The 21509-nt window shown below is 32.1% G+C and overlaps 1 protein-coding gene and 1 long non-coding RNA gene across 2 annotated transcripts in view; one reads left to right on the top strand and one right to left on the bottom strand.

Moving 5' to 3' along the window:
- LOC127724622 (uncharacterized) overlaps positions 1-21509 on the top strand; it is a 311306-nt gene that overhangs the window by 181535 nt on the left and 108262 nt on the right. The window lies entirely within an intron of this gene.
- Positions 5736-21509, bottom strand: part of LOC127724568 (receptor-type tyrosine-protein phosphatase T-like) — a 147500-nt gene continuing 131726 nt past the window's right edge. The window contains exons 20-31 of the mRNA XM_052231558.1: positions 21053-21150; positions 20621-20758; positions 19320-19465; positions 18897-19032; positions 16134-16283; positions 14943-15042; positions 13862-13935; positions 12813-12938; positions 12346-12456; positions 10634-10785; positions 9322-9457; positions 5736-8008 (exon numbers count right to left, since the gene is read on the bottom strand). Of these exons, the coding sequence (XP_052087518.1) occupies positions 7937-8008; positions 9322-9457; positions 10634-10785; positions 12346-12456; positions 12813-12938; positions 13862-13935; positions 14943-15042; positions 16134-16283; positions 18897-19032; positions 19320-19465; positions 20621-20758; positions 21053-21150 (1439 nt within the window). The 3' untranslated portion in view covers positions 5736-7936. The remainder of the gene's footprint in view (positions 8009-9321; positions 9458-10633; positions 10786-12345; positions 12457-12812; positions 12939-13861; positions 13936-14942; positions 15043-16133; positions 16284-18896; positions 19033-19319; positions 19466-20620; positions 20759-21052; positions 21151-21509) is intronic.

Raw genomic sequence — 21509 nt, 5'->3', positions numbered from 1 at the left:
AAAATAAAACTTACTTTAAGTAATGGAAAATAAAATAAATTCCTAGTAAACAACTTCAAAATCATGGTTTTACTATCCACATTTTAACCTATCGAATGCAGCCTTTTAAATCGTCATGCATAATTCGATAAAATTGCAATAGCATTCCATCAAATATAGATTTTCAAGATATAAGAGGGCGAAAAAATGTTAGAATAAATATGTCTTGTCTCGCCACTACCAAGTAATGGAGACGTGCTGTTTCCGGTGGCGTCGGCGACGTCAACATTAAAAACAGAATTTGTGATAAGATGAGTTTTTAAACCGGAGACTACTAACGATAAGTTAATGGGTATTTGGTATGCATTTGTATAAGCATTGGCATATTGTTATAGAGATCAAACGGCCTCGCCCCCTGAACGATGGTTCATTGACTTAAAGTTAAAGCTATTGATTCGATCAGTTTAAGGAGAACCATTAACAATAGGTCAATGTTATTTGGTAAGCAGTTGTAACAACATTATCATATCACATTTCCAGAGATTATTTGGCCCTGCAACTTCAATCATATTTCATTGACTTTGAATGGTTTGCATAATAAATTCATTTTAATTTCAACAACTGCATTTAACTATTAAAAGAGAGGCAAAAGATACAAAAGGGACGTTCAAACTCGTAAGTCGAAAATAAACCGACAACGCCAAGGTTTAAAAAGAAAAAGACAAACAGACAAACAACAGTACACAAAACACAACATATAAAACTAAAGACTGAGCAACACGAACCCCACCAAAACTGACGGTGAACTCAGGTGCTTCGGAAGGGTAAGCAGATCCTGCTCCACATGTGGCACCCGTCGTGTTGCTCATGTTAGTACAAACCCGGTGATAAGTCTAATTCGGTAGGTCACATTCGGGAAAAGGGGACAGGATTGTAGTTAGGACAATTGGAACATATCCGTTGTCATCTGTGAAACGGATATTCCATAACGGTCAACCAACTCGTGATGGCGTCCGTAAAATTTCGGAAGGGATGATTTCAACTTCACCACTTGGAACTCTTCTTGTGAGCAGCAATCCTCTATCAAGGAAGTACACACCCTAGAATATCGTATCAAAATTACAAATAGACATGACAGATGATACATACATATACCTGTGTCAACACTTTATTATTCTAGAGTGACACTTCCCAGACATTTGTTTTCATCGGAAGTTGGAAGGTTGTAAAAACTGTGCAATATTGATCCGAAAAAACAAAGTTGATCGACGGGCAGGGGATATTATACATCGTATCTACTTCTTTATATGCGTATAATTCGTTTAGTTTATACGTACATCATCTATACGAAATTTCAGTGATAATTTGCCTGTACCATCGAACCTGTCATGAATAATTGTCGATGTTTCTACTTTGTTTGGATGTTTTGTGCCATATTATCGTATGTTTTTCATATGAAAAAAGTATCGCATTTCTATTAGAAAAATATCGCATTGGAAAAGTTTTTCATAATAAAAGCATATCGCTTTTCTATTAGAAAAACGTCGCACTCATATAAGAAAAAAAAGCCTTATTATCCTTATACAAGTGATTATGGCGTAGAATGTAATCGAATAAGTTCGATGGCCATTCTACTGTCTTTGGTACATCATTGTCAAAGTATTTGGACACCTCAAAATTATAGATCGTGCAAATAGGTTTTATTTAATGCAAATAAAATTGAGAATGGAAATGGGGAATGTGTCAAAGAGACAACAACCCTACCATAGAACAGACAACAGCATATTTACTTGTATAAATACAGCACACTTGGATAAAATGTTTAAAATACATGGCAAGTTGTATATAGACATAGGAAGATGTGGTATGAGTGCCAATGAGACAACTCTCCATCCAAGTTACAATTTATAAAGGTAAACCATTATAGGTCAAGGTACGGCCTTCAACACGGAGCATTGGCTCACACCGAACAGCAAGCTATAAAGGGCCCCAAATAATTACTAGTGTAAACCATTCAAACGGAAAAACCAACGGTCTAATATACGTTTGTCCTGTTAAATACGTCCATGTTTTAAAAAGAATAGACAAGTACTTTCAGATGAATTTTCATTTATTCCTACAAATGTAAAAAGTCGTCTGAGATTTCCCCACAATGCATCTCATTTACAAAAGAAAATATCGCTACTCTACATAAGAAACGGATTTCTCGATTCGCACTTTCCATAGACTGACCTTCATAAATGGTATTAGAAATGTTTTCTTCTTATCAGAACGTTAAAACTACATTGACTTTGAAACTACACGTCCTTTTCGGGTTTGAAGGCAGATAAACATGGAATAAAATTTTGTATCTATGTCTCCCCCCCCCCCCCCACCCCATTCCCCTCTCTAGAATTTTCAGTGAGAAAAATATTCAATAACACATAAATGGCTATCGAGTCTAAATCCCACGGCAACAATTCATTTAAATGTACCTGTATCTGAAATACAAATCCAACTGACATCTGCTGCATGAGGTTGTGGATGGGGGTTTACAGAATAGAGAATAATGGGCAAAAAGTATAAAGAATAGAGAAACATGGACCCAAAAAATAAAGAATAGAGAATAATGAGGTGCTAAAATAAAAAGAATAGAGAATAATGGGCAAAAAGTATAAAGAATAGAGAAAAATGGCCTAAAAAAGTAAAGAATACAGAAATGAAGGACCCCCATTCCTACCCTCCTGCATGTGTTCATTTTCTGGAAATCAGATCTAGTAATCACGCCACTATTTGATTGACATATTGAAAAGTACAGTAAAGTTTTATTGGTCAGCATTTAACCTTTGACATGTGTCATAGCCCATTAATGTTACAAATCATATATAGCCACGCCTTACTCATCAACATAAGCTTTTCGTGAATTAAATACGTTAATTCGTAAAAGGCGTGTTATATATATATAACTTATATTAAACTCACTAATGACTTGTTCTGGTATCACCGATCTTTTAAAAAGGACAATAGCTATATCCCAACGATAAAAACAGTTTTTGTTTCTACAATTAATTATTAAACCCTTAAAAACAAATACATGAGAAATTTACTTTAAAGCTTAATATTGTTTTAATTTTACATTGTACTATATTCTGTGATTTATAAAGATAGATGTCAAATGTTCTCTTTTCAATCAGCAGTAGCACTTATCTGTTGTTGTAGTTTTTATTATGCATTGAAATAAAGATTAAATGTAAAGGCTGGATATTCACCAAGACAGAACAACCCCGACAGTTTGAAGTTTATTCGTATTTTATGATATCTTCATAAGTCAAAACAAATATTTGCCATCAAACGTGTCAGGTAACAACGATCAATCCTTTAGTCAAAATTATTTATAAATAAAGGAAGATGTGGTGTGATTGCCAATGAGACAACTCTCCACCAGATACCAAATGACATAGAAGTTAACAACTATAGGTCACCGTACGGCCTTCAACAATGAACAAAACCCATACCGCATAGTCAGGTATAAAAGGCCCCGAAATGACAAATGTAAAACATTTCAAACGAGAAAACGAACGGTCTGATTTATGTTCAAAACAACGAACGAAAAACAAATATGATATACAGCGACAAACGACAACCACTGAATTACAGGCTCCTGACTTGGGACAGGCACATACAAAATGTGGCGGGGTTAAACTAGTTTGCTGACGCCAAACACTCTCATAACCTGAGACAGAGGTCTAACAGTACAGCATTACTATAAAAATCAGTTGAAAAGGGCTTAACTCATCAGATCGATACAAAGCAGAAAAAGCATCTAACAAAATACAGACCGGACGTGGCAGGGTATTTATACATCCCCACAACAAAAAAGACACTAAGTACAGATCTGAGAATACTCGCAGTTAATGACAGCTAGTTCAAAGCCAATAACAGCTAATAAAAAATCATGCATCTAAGACTAAAATATCAATCCGTACACATCCAACATCCAATGGATTTAGTGTAAAGACATCATTAACAGTCAGAGAAAAACATGACCTTGTGCAATGCCAAGATACAGGTATCGACAGATTGTAGAGCCATGAATGTGCCTATGTAAATAAAAATGATATTTAGTTTGATTTTAATTTACTGATAACAAAATCAAAACAATATTTATACCAATTAAAACAATCTTCAAAGATAAGTTTATTTAAAGGATCGATAAGTTTACCTAGATCGTATCTAATTTTCCGTGCTCGGTAAACATCTCCGTAAAAATTAGGATGTGCTATCCCGTTTGAAATAAGTTTTCTACAGGTACAGCCAAACTTCCAAATCAAATCTTTGTATCTATGGAAGAATATAGTAAAGGCTTTAAGTAATTTGTGTAACGAAATCCCTGACTTAATAATTTACCAGTAATACATGGATTACGTTCATTGAAATCCATAGCGTCACTACAGACACGGACAAAGCGAACGAGTTGTGATATGTAAACACCGTAAGATGGTGCCAAAGGAACATCACCGTCCAAAAAAGGAAAATTAACAATAGGGAACGAAAAATCGTCCCTTTTGTCGTAATTTTTTTAGTAGAGTTTCCCATGTAAAACTGAAATATCTTAATCTAGGAAGGACAGTTATTACCGTTTACATTTTCTGTATTTAAATTAAGTTCTTTTGGGTAAATTTCGGCTGTATATTTTGAAAATTCATGATTATTTAACGAAAAAATATCATCAAGATAACGGTTAGTATTGCTGAAATTAACAATTGAATGCAATTTAGACGGGTCTTTACTGAGTTTGACCATAAACTGTGATTCATAACAGTGCTTTTAAAGAGGCGCATTTGATGCCCATAAGAATACATACAACCTGTCGATACGCTGTTGCCGAAACGTACGTTGAAGGCTGTACGGTTGCCTATAATTGCTTAAATCCACTTCAATTGAACTTTCATGGATAGTTATCTCATTGGCAATCATACCACATCTCCTCATTTTTATATAGATGTTATCAAAGAGAAAATTAAAAGCTTCAATCATCTCATCATACCTGAAATAAGTATATCTAGCATATTTACCTTTCTTATTAGAGGAGAAGGCTTTAAATGAGTCGCAAAAAATATATTTGCAATCAGATTTATCAAACGACCAAACGATTACCTGGTTATGAACAATTGTATACTTGATGACAGCTCATGTAATATATCGCAATCTACTTTGAGATCTGCAGACATGGTTTTCGCATCAATTTTGATGAGTCTTTTTTTCACTCGAATAATTTCATCCTTTGTGGATAATACGTTATGTAAGCAGCTCATAAGTATAAATTTCATTTCGTTTATCACCAGACCACAAAATGCTATATTCATTTCAGTTTCCTCAAAACGAAGACATAAAAATCAGAGTACCTATGATATTAGCGCAAGTAGCTCTACTGATCAATAGTAAAACGATAGGTGATAGGTGTAATGCAATATGAAAACGTGGTAGAATCTCAAATGATCTTTCTTGCCTATACAACAATACGAGCCCTTCAATTTAATACTAGGAAATATTTTACGATGAATGGGTCGACGAAACGGACGAGCAGCGACACAAACTCAATCTTCTGTTTATGGATAAAATTGGGTATATGTCAGAAAAAAAGCACCAAAACGACCCAAAACAAAGAAAAAATATGATTGGTTGACGACCAGTCTTCATCAAGACTTAGTGTTATTACTTTATGCCTAGCTCTCACGCCTTTTCACTCCAATTACAGAAAAGCGATTCTTCAGAGGTGCCGAAGTATTTTTATTTGATAAAAAAAAACCATTACATTATGTACTATATAAAAATGGTTAACAAAGTATGTTTATAAACAAACAAAAATATAATTTTATAAAACAGTAATCAAATAGAGAATACTCATTATACAAAAAACTTAATAATAATAGTGACAATAACAAATGAAGTCTCGATTATATCAATATATATCTTCAATTCAGGAGTTTTTACATTGAACATGTTGAAACAATGTCAGTGGGATAACATTTCTTAGATCTACAGATACCTTTATAGTAGTCTGATCTGTGATTTAACCGATTGTGTCCTATTCCTGATTTTGTCATTGTGTCTGAGAGTGTATTCGAATAGCGGATTACGCATGCATAGCAGGAGACGTTTACCCCGTCGGCGCATTAGGTCTCGCACCTTTTGGAGTTCATGCGATGCCCTTAGTTTTTGTTTGCTGCCTTGATTTGTCTCTTTTAATCGATTGACAAGATTTTAACCTCGGTACACCTAATCTATTCCCTTTTCTCATCAAAGACGGAATGCAGTTCGAAAAAATATGCCGACAAAAAATCTAGACATGATATATTAGTCGCTGTACCACATTTACCCGGTAACACAGTTCCGGTATACATATTTACAGTTTTTAGACACTGTAAACACGCAAAATTGATAACACATGTTTAAAATAGTTTAAAAAACAGTTGATTCAAACGTATTTTGGCAGCAATTTCGGATTGAATTTAAGAAAAAACAATAAATTAACATTAAAACTTTAACGATCATATTTCAAAATTTTGAACTGATGATTCATGTCTAATAAAAACAGAAAACAGCATGGCTATATGTTCAATGTAACCTCCCTTGTAATCTAAGGATTCATAAGTTAATCTTCTTAATAGTTCTTCTGATATTTTTGAAGCAATTGTTGACTGAAAATGATCTACACTAGAACAAATCCTGACAGTTCGACCACGGAACAGATTCTTAACATTCTACCCCGAACAAATCCTGACAGTTCTACCCTGGAACAGATTCTGTCAGTTCTACCGTAGAACATATTCTGACAGATCTATCGTAGTATAGATACTGACAGATCTACCCTGGAATATATCTTGGCAGGTCTACCATGAAACAGATTCTTCTGACAGTTCTATCGTAGAATAGATACTGACAGATCCGCCCTGGAACAGACCCTGGCAGTTCTACCATGGAACAGATTCTGACAGTTCTAACGAAAAACAGATTCTGAGATTTGTACTCTGGAACACATTTTGACAGTTATACTGTAGAGTAGAGGCTCTTTTCACAAAAAATGTTACGTCAAAAAATGATCGTTAGTTATACTGCAATGTTCCCGAGTTACGAATACTTTTTTGGTAAAATTTTGTGTGAAATGAGTCGGCTGTTTTGTAATCATGAGCTGTACAGTTCAACCATATAACACATGATATGACAGTTCTACCTTAGAATATTTCTATGATTGATTATTCTTACAGGTCTGAAGAGAATTTAAAACTAATCCGAACTGTACTACCAAGCCTGGTTCACGAATTGAAAAAAATAAAATAAAAATAGGTAATGTATGAAACATAACATGATTACTTATAGGTTTTGTGAGCATTTAAAATGAATGTATACTAAGCAGAAACATACCAACTGCACATGTTCATTAATTTCTTTAGAGTGAAAATTTCTATTACATATAATTTGTTTTTAAAGGAATTGAAATGAGCCAAAATTTGGACAAACATCAAATTCTGTGAAAATAAAAAAAACCCTGCAAGAACACTGAATATAACTTTGATGTTCAGTTTATTGATCGATTATTTTAATTACCAATTTGAAATTGACTGATCTCAAGACTTTTGAATTTTGACTTTTTTTAAACAAAAAGGTCTCTTTATCCAAGGCAGTTCAAGGTTTATGCTTAGAATATACTAGAGTTTTACACATTTATATCAAAGACACGATTAATAAATATTAGTATTATCTGTTTTCCGATTAATTAAAACTATACCATAGATATATATCGCAGACAATGTTAATCAATAATGTATACAAAACCCAACAATCTAATTTGTCCACAAAGACATGTAATTACAATTTTCTTTGTAATTTGACATCTTACTTTTATTTCGTTATAACATTTCAGTATGTAAATGTATTTGATCTAAACTTAATTCTAAAGGAATAAACACTGACGAAACTAAACATTTGCATACAGCGAGTCTCTTTCTAAATACTCCTTGATGCACCTGTAGCAATATTCATACTGCTCCTATAGAAAAATAAAATATATGATATGAAGGAAACAACATTTTATTGATTCAAGGCTTTTAGAATATTTTCAGCATTATTTAAGTATAAGATTTAGATTCCAGGAGGGGGCAGGAGGATTTTTTTTCCGGATTGATTTTTTTTTCATCTGTTGCTACGCATGCTTATTTTTTTTTAGTGGCGAAGCGGCCGAAAATTTATTACACTTTTGTTCACAATTAATTTTTTGCATTTTGTGTTGCAGATTATTCATTTTCATCCTGTACTGGTCAATATCAATATATTTTCAGCTCTTGCTCTTGCTCTTCTGCCCCTCCTAAAATTCAAATAGTCGTCCCCTTAAGGGAAATAAATTTTAGGATGACGATAAACGTTCAATGTTTCGTTGTTACTACTTTGGTTTATTATGACGCCGTTGTAACATAATCTTGTTGAGGCGATGTCTCAGAGCATTGCATAAATGTAACAAAAGGAATGTATTGTTGTTTTCTTTTACAGAAAACAAATATATTTATACGAGTCTTTATTACATTTGCGCTGCATATTCAACTTCACGGGAGAAATGGAAATTTTCAAAACGTCGTACATTGATTTTCCCTCAAAATATGAGGTGACGATTTGGAAATTATCTTTGATTAGGATCTTTTCTTTACCTTTAAAATTAGCACCTTAAAATATTTTTTTTATATCTGAACTTCAAAAGCTATGACGATAAATTTGCTAGTGGACTGTTAGTCCCCGAAGGGATAACCAGTCAGTAGCCAGTACTTCGGTACTGGAGTGAAAATACGGATAATTTTCTATTTAAATTTTCTGGAGTTATAAAATTTCAAAATTGTTTCAAATTCAGGAATGTATCTCCTTCAAGCACAGCTCTGATTTCTTGTCTGGGTTTGAATTGGCTGTACTTTTGGTATTTTTTTGGTTTTATCAGTTTTGCAACGTTTGTAGAAGGTTTTTGACTTTCAAATATTTAACCTCAAACAACACTGAAGATACATTACTTGTCGAAATACGCATCTGGTGCAATAAAAGTTGGTACCGTGAATGTTATTACTACTTATGTATCGATACTTTGGTTATGGGCTGTTAGCACCAAGTAGGCAGTACCTCGGTACTGGCATGAAAAATACGGGTGTTGTTCTATTCAAATTTGCTGTAGTTTTATCAGCTGTTCATTGTTTTTATTATGTTTTGGACTGTCAAATAATTTGGCCTCGATCATCACTCAAAAAATATTAATTGTCGTGATCTGTTGCAATACCATTGGTACCGTAAATGTTATTACATAATATTTATTCGGGGAAAACTTACTAATTCCATTAAAAATTCAGGGCGTCTAACTTGCATCGCTCTAACCACTTGAAACACATCAATTTCATCGTCTTTCTCCATTTTTTCCAAAGAAAGATATAGCGCAACAAACAGCCCAATTTTAGTGCAACCATCGCTGTAAAATAAAGGATAGTATATTTATAATGCTTCACCTTATGCACCTCTATTTAGTTCAATAAATATTTATAAAGTTAATTTTTGAAAATGTCATGTTTTGAAAACTTTATTCAACCTATGATAATGTCTTAGAAGCGATTGAAATAAACTAGATTGAGTGCAAGCGAACACTCTGAACAGTCATGCATTAACTGCAAGGAGTCCTGCTTTACAATATCTTTAAATTCAATCAAGATTCACCATTTCATTCCTCAAACAAGATCAAAAAGTAAAATAACAAAAATACCGAATTCCAAGGAAAAATCAAAACGGAAAGTCCCTTATCAAATGGCAAAATCAAAAGCTCAAGCACATCAAATGAGTGGAAACAAACTGTCATATTCCTGACTTGGAACAGACTTTTTCTTGTGTAGAAAATGAAAATGACGATTGCAGTTTTTATTCAAATTGTAATTCATATTATTAGAACAGAGCAACAATTATCATGTGAAAACCGTGATTTTTTTTTATCATATTTCTCTATAGAATGTTGACGGTAATTGTCACATGTGGAACAACTCAATCATTATTGTATTTAAAACAGTCTTCAAAACTAGTAATTTCAGAAGCTATGGCTTAGCGATACATAATTAAACACCTATATACCACACGGATGTAGTGTCAGGTCAGGTTTATGAATTTTTGTCAGATGTTCGGACTCCTTAGGGTTTTTTCTATGATACAGGGTTAAATATTTTGCCCCATATCACACACTTTTCTTTTTATAGAAGACTTCAATAGGTCATAAAAAGGTCATTACCAAAATTTAAGCAGATTCTAGATTTTTTTTCTTACAATTTGAGACCCAAATAATGCCAATGGTAAATATAAGGTAAAAGTGCGAGTCAGATTTTTCCCGTCATTTAAAAAAAACATCAAATATCTCAAAAAGGAGTTCCATAACCTATCAATATTTTTAGCTTATTTTGTTCCTTAACTAATTAGTATCAATTTTAAATTCTAGATTTTTTTAATTTCACCTAACGTCATCCTTAAACTCACTGTTTTATTATATATATATGACGAAGTAATGTACGGCTAGTAAATATGATTTTTGCATATTTATTTTTTTGGAATTTCATTGAGGAAGACTAAAATAAAGCAACAGAACAACTAAACATTTTTAATGACGTACCTGCTAACAACAGTAATATAGCCTTTGTGTTCTTCCCAGAAATCTTTTACATTTTTCAGAAGATCTAGTAGAATGCTAGTTTGAAGCATTGCATCACTTGTCACGTTCAATTTAGGTGCCGTAAAAACAGTAATTTTCCTCTGTTCCTTTTTCTTAAGAGAAGAGATAGAGAGGATATATATTTTAAAGATTAACATACGGAAACTGTTCCAGTTTATCATTATAATCTAAATTAATATGATTCAAATCTTTCTATTTTATTGAGTAAATGTAAACGGAATGTTAATAAGAATCAAACTTACAGAAATGTAAAAGTACGAGTTTTGGAAAAAAATTAAAAACTAAATATTTGTCATATATAGAACAACGAAATACATATTCGAGGAAATCTTAATATATGACTTTAAAAAGTTGACGTAAGATATATAAAGAGAGGCGAAAGATACCAGAGGACAATTCAAACTCATAAGTAGAAAATAAACTGACAACGCCATGGCTAAAAAAGAAAAAAGCCAACAGACAAACAATAGTACACAAAACAAAACAAAGAACTAAAAACTGAGCAACACGAACCCCACCAAAAACTATGGGTGATCTCAGGTGCTCTGAAAGGGTAGGCAGATCATGCTCTACATGTGGCACTCGTCGTGATAATAAAAGAGGACATGTCCCTGAACTTTTACATAACCCAAAAGGCAATAATGAATGTGTTACGTATCAATATAGTTTGGATAAGTTCTAACCTCTTTTCAGAATTCTAAAGTGCTTTTGAACAGTTCAACCTCAGAAACGTTCTAAGGTAGAAATGACATAATCTGATCTAGTGTACACTGTCCAAACCTGTTCTAAACTCAGGACATGTTCATGAGTCTGTTCTTAGTCATAACCCTTGTTAAGTTATATCCCTATGTGTTTTTTTCGGGAATTTAGTGTTGAAATATCGTGTATATATATTTTTTTTATTGTTGAGGACAGTATATAGTTTCTTTTGTAGTTTTTGACCAATGAAGCATAACCTAAATCTTCTTCTCTCATTTGTTTCAAACCTTGAAGACAATGCATTTTTTAAATATAAATTGTTGATCATTGTTCCAAACAAATGTGTTTGATAAATACACTATTATGTAGGTACATGTTATTTCAAGGTCAAAACCAATAATGAGAAACCTTTTCATTGGTATCAAAGCGCGAAAAAGTATGCTTTAATGTGTATGTGTCTTATAACATACCCAGATTGAATGAAACGACAGTCTTATGGTCAATAAATGTATTGCCTTCAAACAACTTCTACCCTTGTCATTAGGAGACATGAATTTAAGAAAGTATAGTTGAGTTCACCAATGAAGGAGTTCGTGTTGGACAACCATATTGTTTTCTATGATAAGATATGAAGACTGTTGGTTGTTTAATTATATTTATTTTATGTATAGATTTTTCTCTCGATTTGTGGTAAATTTAATTGGCTTCCATATCATGTAATTTATAGAACACGAACAGGCAGTGCAGAATAAACTATAAATTTACTATATGTACGTGTCATGCCAATGAATATTCAATAATACAACTGTTTTTGGAAAGTATGATAAAGTGCTTACTAATATGAACACTTTGCCTTACCCCGTCTAGATGTAAAGCATTTTGTGTTGATTTTGTTCCCAACTTAAAAAAATCGTTAATCAATAGGTCTCAGTATTTGTAACCATCATATTCACCTTAGAGTGTAAGGTCAGCTGGAGCTGTTCTGTGTTGGACGCATTTTCTTGCAAAATGGTAAAATGTTCAAACTCCAACACTTCATTTTTTCCTGTCCACAACTGACCATTCTAAGAAAAATACAAATTTCATGTCTTTGAATAAAATGTTAATCAATTAAATGCGCATATTGAAATGTGAATGGCTAATTCAATGGTATTGTTTTAATAAACAAATCGAAATAACAACAGTTTGAATAATATTTTCTAAAGTAATTCACAGTTTTTTTCTTTGAAAACATTGATTTATATATCTCTGTACTGATTATTGTGGATCGTGTGTGGCAAAACTCGTTACATTAAAAACACAAAAAACGTATATTATTTAAGAAGGTTCCCACTGTACTCTTGAATTGTTCAAAGTTTAGTTGATATTTTTAATTTTAAATTGAACGGAATTCACCCCATGTCAATTGAGCCTATCTTACCTTGTTTAACTGGTCCAATAATACAACAACTTTTGAGTCATGGTCATATACCATTGTCCAGAAATCAACAACAGTCCCTTCCAAAGGACATTGGGTTACTAAAAATTTACTCTTATCTGCATATCCCTGTGAAGGAACCAATAACGTTATAATAAACATTAAAAGAAATAGGGGATATAGTTTTTGTTTTCACTTTGCCAAAATGTTTTAACAATTTTTATACATCGGTTTTGGTAGTGTGACAGTAAAATTAAGGTAGATGAGACTGAGAAAAAGGATGTATTCAAACGTTTTCCCGGGAACAAACCAGCTATTGAAATATAAGTCATCTGTGCATGCAAGGACTGCTCCTTGTGCGGTAATACTATGTTTTGTTGAAGAAATAAAAACATAAAAATACTAAAGCATTAATCATCACACTACTTCTTTTAAAGAAAGTTTCTTTTGTTTGCTAATTTACTACACGAACAGAACAAGTTTCAACCGGTTTCAATATACATATGATGGCAGTAAAAATCTTGCAAAAGTGGGCATCCTTTTTGGTTGTGCAGGATGTATAAAAACGAAGCCACGTCCGATTAGATTTTAGACGTTAAATCCGATGTCCCTTTAAAGAGAGAGTACGTAAGAAAACACACTCTGAAAAGTTCGTAGCTCGCCTGTTGTTCGGTAAAATTATTGCCTGTATCTTAATAACATTGTTTCTCTTAGCAGTCCAAATTACACGCTCTGCATCCCAATTGACCTTTTTATCAGAAAATACCTCTTGTATTAATTGTTTTACATTGTTTCTCGTGCTGAATATGCATACAATAATTGCAACTGGATGTTAAGGAAACACTAATAAGTCATCGTTATGTACTCTTTAATTCAAAGGTTTAAAAGCAAAAAAAATGTTCAAGAAACAAGACTTACTTTGTCATGATGATAACCATATTAACTTATTTTTATAAGCATTCATTGAAATGTTAACATTGCCTTTTTTTTCGATTTGTCGCATGATCTTTCTGAAACCTTAAATATATTAAGTGTGTTAAAATGTCACTCACTGGTATTATCACAGCGTTGATGTAATCACTACGTGTTTTACCATATGACATAAGATACGGCCTATACCTGTCATCTAAAACAAAATAAAATTAATACAGAACAACCTGCAATATGAAATCCTTTCAAATTGATCTATTTATCTCCTTAAGAAACTTTTTTCATTGATATGAGTAAAACGTTTGATAGGCATATGTATATTTATTCTCAATCCCGATCAAAGTAAAAAAAAATATCTGTCAATGGTCTGGCTTTCATGGAGAAATTTTCTCTAATATCCCCTCTTCTTTAATTTTGAATGAAATAAATAAAAAAATGTTGTCGACTAAAGATTTTGCACATGCAACGTTATTATATAAATTGTAATATAGCTAACGGCCTTGAATGAATATGAGGCAAATAGATAAAATAGATAGCGGGATTTTCTCGCTATGTTGAAGACCCATTGTTGGCCTTGGGCTGTTTTCTGCCCTTTGGTCGGGTTGTTGTCTCTTTGACACATTCCCTGTTCCTATTCTCAATTTTAATACATAATATATTTCATTCAATTTACAGTTATTCATATGAATGTGTTTTCCCTTTATGGTTCTTTATTGACTACTTTCGTAGTAACTTAAACATATAACTTTTGTAATTTTTTTTTTTAGATAATTACATTACATGTATGTTCCATTAGAATTGGTATTTTGATTGGCTGACAGCAACCGCATGACACTCCAAAATCATAATTTATTCTGTATAAAGCACAACAGCTATGACTGCACGTGCTATCCGTAACAATGTTAAAATAATGCATTGAAAAACAAATGAAAAGCTTAACATACCTCTTACTTTCATAGTTGTAGCGTAAAATGTAATTTTAAGAATTGAATGCTTCTTTTTATTATTTTATAAGCGTTAATCGTGGGCACATTTTTAATATGAACCGCTTCCGGGCCTCATACAAAATGTACTTCGGTCAACGCTTTTACACCCAATAACATTATAAAAATAATCTTATATTGCATACAACATGTAAAACAGAATAACATTGTTTCGTGTCAATAATTTTCATTTGAAAAACAGATTTAAAGATTTACTTACGTGCAAGTATTTTCTTTGCTGAGTTCTTGGATATATTTTCCTTTAATGTTGCTGCGGTAAATGCTGATGGAGGATACAGGGGTCGTAGGGTTTTCAATCTCTAAATCAAACATTAGTTATTTTAAATTATAAATATGGTATACAAAGAAATGTAATGATATGAACCCTCACCGTATCAACTACAACAATAATAACAACAAGAAAATTAGCTATATGTGTTCAAAGGACACCATGTCCCGTTAAAACTTTCAAGTGTCCATATTCAACAATTCGACATACATTATTTCGTTTCACAATGAAGATGTTAACTAGGTTTCAAGTTGATGGGGCCACAACTTGACCAACCTCATTGTAAACTTACTCAAACAAAAACTTTATCCTTGGAATGTACTAGTTTCACACTATTTTACTGAACCATGTAATCACTGTCAAAACGAAATTTGGTGTATAATTTTGCAAAGATATTATTAAAATGAACATGTGAACTTATATTTACTAATTACTTTAACCTGATACGGAACGGACTTACGGGGGACAAATGCAAGCACGTACAGACCAGAAAACATTATGCACCTCTACTACCATAGATTGGGCATGAATATATGTAAGAAGTTTAAATGGTTTTATGACTTCATTTATAAAATCTAAAAAGACATGGCGTCCACATAGGATGAATGGATGGCTGTTTAATGTCTAGCGGCAAATTAAATGCATATTCAGGACGAGAACAAGGCAATGTAATATGAAAATAAACCCTGCTATGTACAAGACCGACACATGTACACTGAGCCGGATTTTTTAACCTGCTTGTTCACAAGATAAAAGTCCACAGTAAGAGATGTCACCCTACACAGACACACTATTCTGACTCCGAGCCGACCAGTCTTTGCTCTTACTCCTTAATGCTGTGTTCTTTGTGGAAAAGCAGCAAATACCAATTTTCAAGTGTTTCGTTTGACCCGGTCAGGTTTAGAACCCACGACCTCCCGCACTCGAGGCTACCACGCTACCATCGAGGCGGTTGTGTACAATGATAATTAATATTCAACATTTTTATATGGTTTAGTGTAAAAAAATGTACTTCATAGAGTTGTTCTTTTGAAGTCTTACCAACTGCATGTAGGAATGTTTGTGTTTTGAATTAATAAAAACATGTTCTTCTTTTTCATCCAAAACGAACAAAAAATATACCTGAAATTCTACTTTATACAACTTCTGATTTCGTGGACTGGTCTTATTTTCTTGGTCCAAAATGTAATGGCAGAAATCATTCTTCGGAATAGACGTTTTTGGTACTGTAAACAATTCTAACAAGGCTTCAAAGACTGTCTCATATTGTTCCTACAATTGCAATTGTCCATATTCAACGATATCTTGATATTTAACTAAGGTGTAGGGTTCTAAAAGATTCAGCCTTATGGTATAGACGTTTATACACGAACAAAAAAATCGCATAAATTGATTGAAACTGGAACCGTAGATTTATATGATTAACATGTCGTTTTAACAGTTGAAATGATAAGATAATTACAGTAACTAAACATGCTCTTTTTATTTTCTTAACCATCATCTAGAAAGAGCCGTTTGTCTTTAAGTTTTTAGATTATTAAACTTGGTTGATCCAACCTTCTGTAGTATGGGTCTTGTTATCAAAACACAGGTTTATATACTCTAATTCTCTCCGTTATGTTTTAGATGATAAGTTAGTCTCATACAAAATCATTCGTTTCACTTCAACTTGTTATTGTTTTTAGATTCGTGCGGTCTGGTTTGAATGATTTCTGTTTTAGATGATCAAAACAACGTTACGTTGTATGTCTGTGATGAATTTTTAAACAGATTTGGCTGCTGGATCCTAATTATTGCCACATTAACCTATTATGTCTGTTTGGGTTGATCACCCAATTTTGTCAAAATAACGAAACTATAAACCACTGTCATATAAGTTGGAAGTTTAGTTAGCTATTTAACCAGGTTTAACTATCTATTTTTTTTCGGAAAATGCATTTACCAATTCAGGAATATGACAACTGTTTTCCATTCGTTCTGTTGGTTGATAAAGTCTAACGAATGGTTTTATCAGTTTTTATGGACTTCTCCATTTCTGAATTTTCATTGGAAGTCGGTACGTTTTGATATACTTCGCAAATCTTGTGGTGTTTATGGCAACTGGTTAAGACATTTGATTAGCTTGAATGTTGCCCAAGTATTACCTCTATTATGTTGATGTAATATCTGACCAATAGTAACATTATATTTTTGTGGTTAACTCGATGATGTGCGCCATTGTTTGACTAACTTTCCTGCTTTTTTTTTTGTACATCGTTGATTTGGTTCGTTGACTCTGCGGTATTTTTGTCGTTCTCTGTTATCCCTTTTTATGTATTATGCAATTGTGAATTCTTTACTTTATGAATTATTTAGTCATTATTTATTTTCAACGCTTTTTTTAAAGATAAAATGCAACGTTATATAAATACCTGTCAGCTTAAAAGAATGACATTTTCAATTAAAACGTATAAAAAATTTTAAACTTTTAAAGATGAAATGCGCATGTCTCTGTAAACCATTGAACTCTTCGGGGATTTCAGCTTTTTGTTATTAATGTTTTGTAGTGAACTTGAATTTCAACGTTTAACTTGTGCAATAATTAATTTTTTTACTATATTTAACTTTTTTTATTTGGTATTTTAATAATATAGAATTATATGATATCGATGTTAAAACATGGATTTGTTTAGCAGCTTAGCTTTTACTAGCGGTATTTTCCACAAAAGTACAAATTTACAGAATAACACTAAATGAATCGAAATTTATCACCAATAGGCATATGAAACCTCAAATTTAAAAAAAAGATTGAATATGTTTTATATACTTGAATGGCTAAGTTTTACTATAAAACAAGTGTACGTGAACTTTCTTTGTAAAAGAAAATCCTTGATATCATCAAATTCTTCATAAATGTACTGCTATTGAATCATTGTCTTCACGTACACTAATTCGGCGATATTTACCCGTATGCAGTGATCTTAACTTTGAGATCTCTCGTTAGAACTTCGGCCACAGCACAGCTCAAGTGCGAGGGGAAAACCGTGACGAAAGAATGTAAACAAACGTGAACTGGAAGGTAAATAGTAAAAACTGATTCTGGAAGAACAAATTCAATACAACAAATCATTTAACAACTTTTAAGGGAAAGTTTAAATAACAAATGGGAACGCATGGAAAATATAAGAAAATGAATATCATGGCTCTAACAATTCACTTCTTTGTCACAAGCTCCATGTGCTCTGTGTTGATTGTTTATCAATGTCACGATCCGGTAAACTTCGGCAGCAGACTCGAAAGTCAATTATCTTGGGATCAATAATCACTGAATGAAATGTTATTTGTCGATAATACGTTATAGATTCGTAATAAATATAAAAAAAACGTGCAAAGAGGACTTAGTTTAGTATACATGCATGCATTAGTTCAATAATTTCGATAACATTAAAATTACAAGAAACTCGTTTATTATGAATTTAAATAAAAAAGACATTTTCTATTCAATTTGTCCATAATGCTTTGATACAGTTGAATACAATGCACTTGGAAAAAATCGTACCATATACATGTAGGATCCAAATGAACCAAATATTAAGAAATCACATTTGCTTTACTTTTTGAAAATATGAGCTAACAGAACAACACATTAAAACTAAATACCCCAAGCAGCAATCTACACTTGGCAAAATAAATGCTTGAAAGGTTCATAATGATAACCAAATTTTAGTTCAATCTTATAGAAAACACATAAGGCCAAATATGTTCAATACATGTACAACTAAATAATGCAAGCTATTTTCATTCTAAGCTTAAAACAACTCAATAGTGCATAATTACAACCACAGGTTTCTTGGGGTGGCATTCAAACTGTGTAATGTTTTTTTTTTCTACAAGAAAGCTACCTACGTATGTTTGAACCATATTCATTCTGTCTTTCCTCATCATCTCTATATATTCCATAACATTTACATAACCAATTTTCGTTCCATGCTGATATAATTCATCTATAGCTATAAATGTTCCGGTCCTTCCAATTCCAGCGCTAAAGAATTGATAAAATAATTTGACTACTTGTCTTACTTAACAAATTATCATTTTCAAATATAAAGGTACATGTATGTAAGAAATAAAACAATTACGATGTTGAGTGGAAGATTAATTTTGTTAATTAGCACATTTTTGAAATAATGTTAGATATCAAATTGAATACGTTATTCCAGTTGTATTTCTCAATTTCTTTATAAAGGAATATGGTTTGATATGATATTTGATGATGATATTGTGAACCAGTCATATATATTAGACGGATTTTTGTATTTGCATATATACCTGCAATGTACAACCATTGGTCCACTTTGATGACATTTTTCATTTTTGACTTTTCTGTAAAAGTCTACAAGTTTGATGCTGTCAGGAACACCATGGTCTGGCCATTGAATGAAATGAAAATGGTGAATTTTTCGTTCCTCCACATTCTGAAGTGAATGAAAAATATCTCTTATACGAGCATCAACAACCTTTTTTCACTTATAATGTGTAAAAAATTTAACACAGCCGGTAAAAATACAAATGCTTATAAAAGAACTAAACAAACCAGCTTAGAAAAACCTGCTACATTGTAATTGCGAGCAAGTTGTTTATCATAGTCATTTGTGTAGTAATTAATGAGATATTAATAAGATACCTAACACCAAGTTTACCATTGTTATAGTTTTTATCTATCTATTTCAGGAACAATACCTTTCTTCCGTTTTGCAGCAAGACTCTTTTCAAAATGTGTCCGTTTTGTGTTGGCGAAATATAAACAATGTAAATATGCAAACACATCGGTATCATTCATGATCTTTTTATACGTTAAAAACGAGAGAAAAAATGTTTTGACAGATTTTAAAGTGACTTCTTGTTAGGTTTGAAATTTGATATATGCTGGCAAAAGGAATGACACAGAAATGTGTTGCAGTAAAAATACGACACTTAATAGCTTAAAAAAACCCCCAAAAAACCAAAACAACCCATCAGGTATTACATAAAAAGGAAAGGGTTGGATTTTTACCATTGTCTCTTAACTAATGTCAATTTTATACGAAAGTACGAAAGTTAAATAATAATGACATTAATATTGAAAATAGTAATTATTATCGAAGATTCAGTAGTGTTCTAATGAAGATACACTGAGCTTATTCTGAAATCAATTTTACCGTTTTTTTCATCTGATTTTTTTTCTAGCAAGCAACTGATTTTTTTGCAATATGTCACTGCTTTGATCCTATATGATCTAATATTTTCTGGTTTGTAACCAAATGTATCAAATTCCTAACAATGACATTTATACCATTTATCTTTTTTTTATCCGATTAATCAACTTGGGTGCTTGTTATCAGCCAGGTAGAATACACGTTGTACTTTCTTTAAAATCCTGAATGTTTGTCATAGATTTTTGCATTTCAAGAATACACGTTTCAAAGCAAGCCATTTCTACTGATCAAATTCTATCTATAGCAAGTTACAATACAGATATCAGTAATAACATAAGGTGTGAGAAATATTGTTAGACTGATTTGGCATAGTCTAAGTGTTATTTAACCTTTTCTGTTAATCTAGCGCTGTAATGATGATAATAATAAAATTACCGTAACGTTTTTGAGCGAAAGTGTTAATAACCTGTACACATAAAATGTGTATTTTCTTTCCTCGGTCATTGTTACTTTAAAGTTGTTTACTACCAGTGGTTCAGAAACTGATTCAGGCCAATATGATTCACATTTTTTCTGAAGAAAAGGAAATGATTTAAATAAAAATAGAATCTAAAAGGTGTTTAGTTTTGACTTCATAGTATCAGAAGATTCTTTTGTTTGATCAATTAAAATGAAAAATCGATTGCATAGTAAAAATAAAAGTGAAAATAAAATAAATTCGTTTCTTGATTGATCACTCAATAAACAATTGTTTGATGTTTAGTTTTGTTGAAAATTTACTTAAATCAAAGTTATCACCTTTTGAAAATTATTGCTAGAAAAAGTAATGATATTTATATCATAAAATGTGGTAAGGTAATTTATCACCTTTTCATTTTCTATAAGCTGTGTTACCATTACTATTTTCTCAACATTTTCTTGCCAGATCATATGCAGAAAATCTTTCACTGTAATCCTTTTAGGACCTTAATATTGAGGAAATCGAAATATATATTAACATGATATTCATAAGTAAACAGACAGTTGTATTCAAAACATTTACAGGATTACGCAAACTGTTAAAGTTCAAAATGGTTGTATAATTTATTCCATTTGTTTTCTCTTTTTTGGTAAAAGTAATTGTTTTGTAATACCACGAATGTACACTTGTTATTTTTTAACTACTGACCTATTTTCCATTTTGATATCAGTACATGTAGTAGGTGAATATGTTTTTAAAAAGCAACGCGGCGGATATCATACAAAAAATACAGGCAATGATAACATCTTAAAAACATAGAAACGACAGATTAGAGTTTGATTCTCTGCATTGGTATATCTAATT

This window comes from Mytilus californianus, unplaced genomic scaffold, assembly GCF_021869535.1.
Source record: "Mytilus californianus isolate M0D057914Y unplaced genomic scaffold, xbMytCali1.0.p SCAF_1, whole genome shotgun sequence".
Taxonomy (NCBI): Eukaryota; Metazoa; Mollusca; class Bivalvia; order Mytilida; family Mytilidae; genus Mytilus; species Mytilus californianus.
Note: the sequence above shows the minus strand (reverse complement) of the source record. Positions and strands in the feature narration are given on the sequence as shown.